Below are 3,430 nucleotides of genomic sequence, written 5' to 3' on the forward strand. Positions count from 1 at the left end.
GGGGAGCAGGAGTGTATTTTTTTACATGTGATGGGGTATTTTTTTTATGGGGAGGGGGGGATGGGGAGTGTATTATTTCACATGTGCATGTGCAGCGGTAGTTTTTTTTGTATGTGTAGGGGCAGGGGAGGAGTGTATTAGGCTATATTCAAATCTCTATCTTTAGGTGCAATTAGGAATTCCTGCATCATGAACTTGCGTTTTTCTGCAGCACGTATGCCTAATCTGGTGTTTGTAAGCAGCAGCGGTCACGATTAGGCATTCCTGCTGCAGAAAAACGCAAGTTCCTGACACAGGAATCCCTAATCGCACCTAAAACTTGCAGATATGAATAGGGCCTTATTGCGGGTGTATCGGGGTCCGTAGTACCAAACCGGATATAGTTACATTTTATTTTGATGTACAAACTTTTTTCAAGCTGGCCCCCATGGGAAAAAAAAAAAAAGTTGTCGAGTGGCCCCCGAGTCATATGAGTTTGAGATCCCTGCTTTAGAAAGTCTACAAATCATAATTGATTGTACCATGTTTTCTCCCCTATCGTGCTTAGAAGGTGGCTGCATTACTTTTACCCCTGCAGTCTGTGTTACTTAGTATTTTATTTTTTTCACTTTCCCCTACACTCTGTGTTGCATTCAACTCTGCGTTACTTACTGTACGCTGCAGGAGGAGCTACCAATCATGCCAAGTACTTTTACTCCCCAGAGTGCCAAACAAATGCACAATTTACTGCCATGTGAAATTCTTAAATATACATATCACACATTTTTATTTAGAATGGACCAGTTCTATGGTTAATTCATACATTTAATTAATACAGCCTACATAAAAGCTCAGCGTTGGATAGCATGTCCCTCCCACTGGGTGCTGTGCTTCCACATGCCGGAAGCTATGGCACTACAGGACAGTGTATTAATGTAAGGCTGCAACCAACTAAATCAATAAGAATTGCCAACTATTCTCATTATCGATTAGTTGATTGGATCTCCTAGCTCTCTCTCCTCCATGCTGGGAGGAGGGCACAGCAAGCAGTGGGCGGGTGCTAGCCAGTCTGCTATTTGCACCAGCCCACTACCTGCTGTATTTACATTCCGCTGCTGTCATTCCCTGACTGGAAGTCCCATGTGCTTACAATAGAATTATTTTAAAAAAATATATAGAAAGGTGGGCAAAACGGTCATTTTGGGTTTCTGCCTGACAAATTCTGCTGGGGGGGTGATGGTCTTCCTTGAGCCAAAGTTTTCAGAAATATAGTGAGCATTGCCTTCACCAGTAAGAGGGAATGATTTGTCATTTTCAGGACTGCTTTTAAATATTTCACCTATGATAACTTGAGGCACTATGTAAAAAGGTACAGCTGTATTCTACGGTCAGTATACCTTAGATCGTATGACATGAGGAAAATAAGTGTGGTCCATTTTAAATAAGTACCCCTCAGTGATATGTTTAACAAACTGGCATTACTGTACATTTAGTTTGAATGTAAATATCTGTGCTTTGTAAATTTAGCGGTACAAGGGCTATAAATCATATTTGCAGAAAACACACTACCTCAATCTATGGGTTAATTCAAGGAGTTTTGTGAGCCGTTTATATTTGGATACATTGCATTACTGTTCCTGTATGATGGTTCCATGATGTTCTGCGGTTTGTATTCAGACTCCCAGCCTTCCTTCTGTTGTAGAATTTCATCCTGGCTAAGATGTTTCTCCTTTAAGAAAAAGTAAACCATTTTTATTGAGATCTTTACTTAGTACAGTATTGGTTTGAAAATGTAAAAGCAGGCTAGATTTGCTAATTGTAATTGTCAGTAAATTCTTGAAATTCACTTAATTAAAACTGACCATACACAGGTTAGCATGACTTGGCTGAAATTGATTAGTGTGTGACACTGTCCAGGTCCTCAATCAACTTTTTTTAAAGGAGCCAGTCTGAAAATTCTTGGCCAAACAGTGAAAAAAGCCTAGTGGGAAGGAATCCTGGGAGGGAATTGTGTTGGCGGGATTCTGTACCATTGGGGAATTCGCCATCTTGGCCCAACTGCTTTGACCAAAATCAACTTTTGTGGATTGGAGTGGTGCTGGCAGGGCCACACACAGCTAAAATTTGGTCAAGTGCTGCCGAGTCAGCAGGTCACCAGAATTCAAGAAGTGTATAGTCAGCATAAGTGTGCACATTTATTCATTGAACAAACTTATTTTGAGGTAACGGGGCCTCTGGAAATATGCATGTGGTGGGTTACACAGTAGTGGCTTTAATTCAATTTTTTTCAGAATACAGGGAGCTTGAGATACCCAACAAGGTTAGTATGGTTTTGCAGATGTTCAGTTCATGTTAGTTTAGGGTGAGTCATTAATGGGGATATAAAAACAGATTCCAGATATTTACCTGTCATCCAGAGTTCTCCCTCTGGACCAAAAAGGAGGGGTGTATCCGTTTTAAAGCTCAATGTCGTCCGAGCATGGAGCGGACTTCCTTTCCAATCAGGAAGCCAGGTGGTGAGTTAGGACCTGCCCACCGGCTTCCTGATTGGTTCGGAAGCATCAGGAAGCTGGGCGGCACGTAATGACTCGCCTCCTGGCTTCTTGATTGGTCAGGAAGCCAGGCAGCCTTGGCAAGTGAAGCCGTTCTTTCGATAGGACACCGGCTTCCCAGGAAAATCAGGAAGCTGGGCGACGGGGTCATGATCCACCGCCGGACTTCCTGATAATCGGTACTCGTACTTGATACCGAAAAAACAGTATCTGTGCATCCTTAGTATCCCCAATTGGATTCCCCCCATCACTTCCTATCCACTGGCAGTGGAGAATTCAACCTGCCTGCATCCACCCAAAACTTCTTAGTAAATATTTTTCACCTTCCTAGAGGACTAAGCAGGTGATTATAAAATGACACTCTATATACAATTCTCTGTTAAGGATCTTCATACTGATCTGTAGTAAAGCACAGAGCCAGGTTTATATGGTGATGTCTATTTAGCCCATAGCTCCGGTTACACAATTCTCCTGGCAGCTGTGTTTGTAGAAGCTCACGACATTCATAAACTCACCTTTGCTATATTGTTCTGTAGATTGTCTACCAGGTTTGTCTGTTTCATCTTGTTTGTTTCCATCGTCTCCAGTTTCATCTCCACCGTTTCAACTTTTCTCATTATTCCACCAATGGACATTTCAAGTTGCTGAAGTCGTCTCATAATTCTGGAATACAGGTCATAGGCTGTTATATTCCTAAAGCCAACTTTTTGAGTGCCCCAAACTATTAATCTGTGGGAGTTATTACATTTGTTAATATGGACAACTATGCATTCTGCAATCTCTTTTATTATGAACAATTCCACACCCACCTGTATACATTGTGATAAACATCAAATCAAGGAGTTTGGTGGTACTAGGCAAATATTGCATGTCTCTTGCTAAGCTGCATGGGGGGGGGG

The 3,430-nt window shown here is 41.9% G+C and overlaps 1 protein-coding gene across 1 annotated transcript in view; it reads right to left on the minus strand.

Annotated features, from left to right (window-relative positions):
- Positions 1 to 1,561: 1,561 nt before the first annotated feature.
- Positions 1,562 to 3,430, minus strand: part of PKD2L1 (polycystin 2 like 1, transient receptor potential cation channel) — a 33,425-nt gene continuing 31,556 nt past the window's right edge. Inside the window, exons 14-15 of the mRNA XM_018567089.1 lie at positions 3,047 to 3,194; positions 1,562 to 1,708 (exon numbers count right to left, since the gene is read on the minus strand). Of these exons, the coding sequence (XP_018422591.1) occupies positions 1,562 to 1,708; positions 3,047 to 3,194 (295 nt within the window). The remainder of the gene's footprint in view (positions 1,709 to 3,046; positions 3,195 to 3,430) is intronic.

Source organism: Nanorana parkeri, unplaced genomic scaffold, assembly GCF_000935625.1.
Source record: "Nanorana parkeri isolate BGI_ZX_2015 unplaced genomic scaffold, ASM93562v1 scaffold1005, whole genome shotgun sequence".
NCBI classification, from domain to species: Eukaryota; Metazoa; Chordata; class Amphibia; order Anura; family Dicroglossidae; genus Nanorana; species Nanorana parkeri.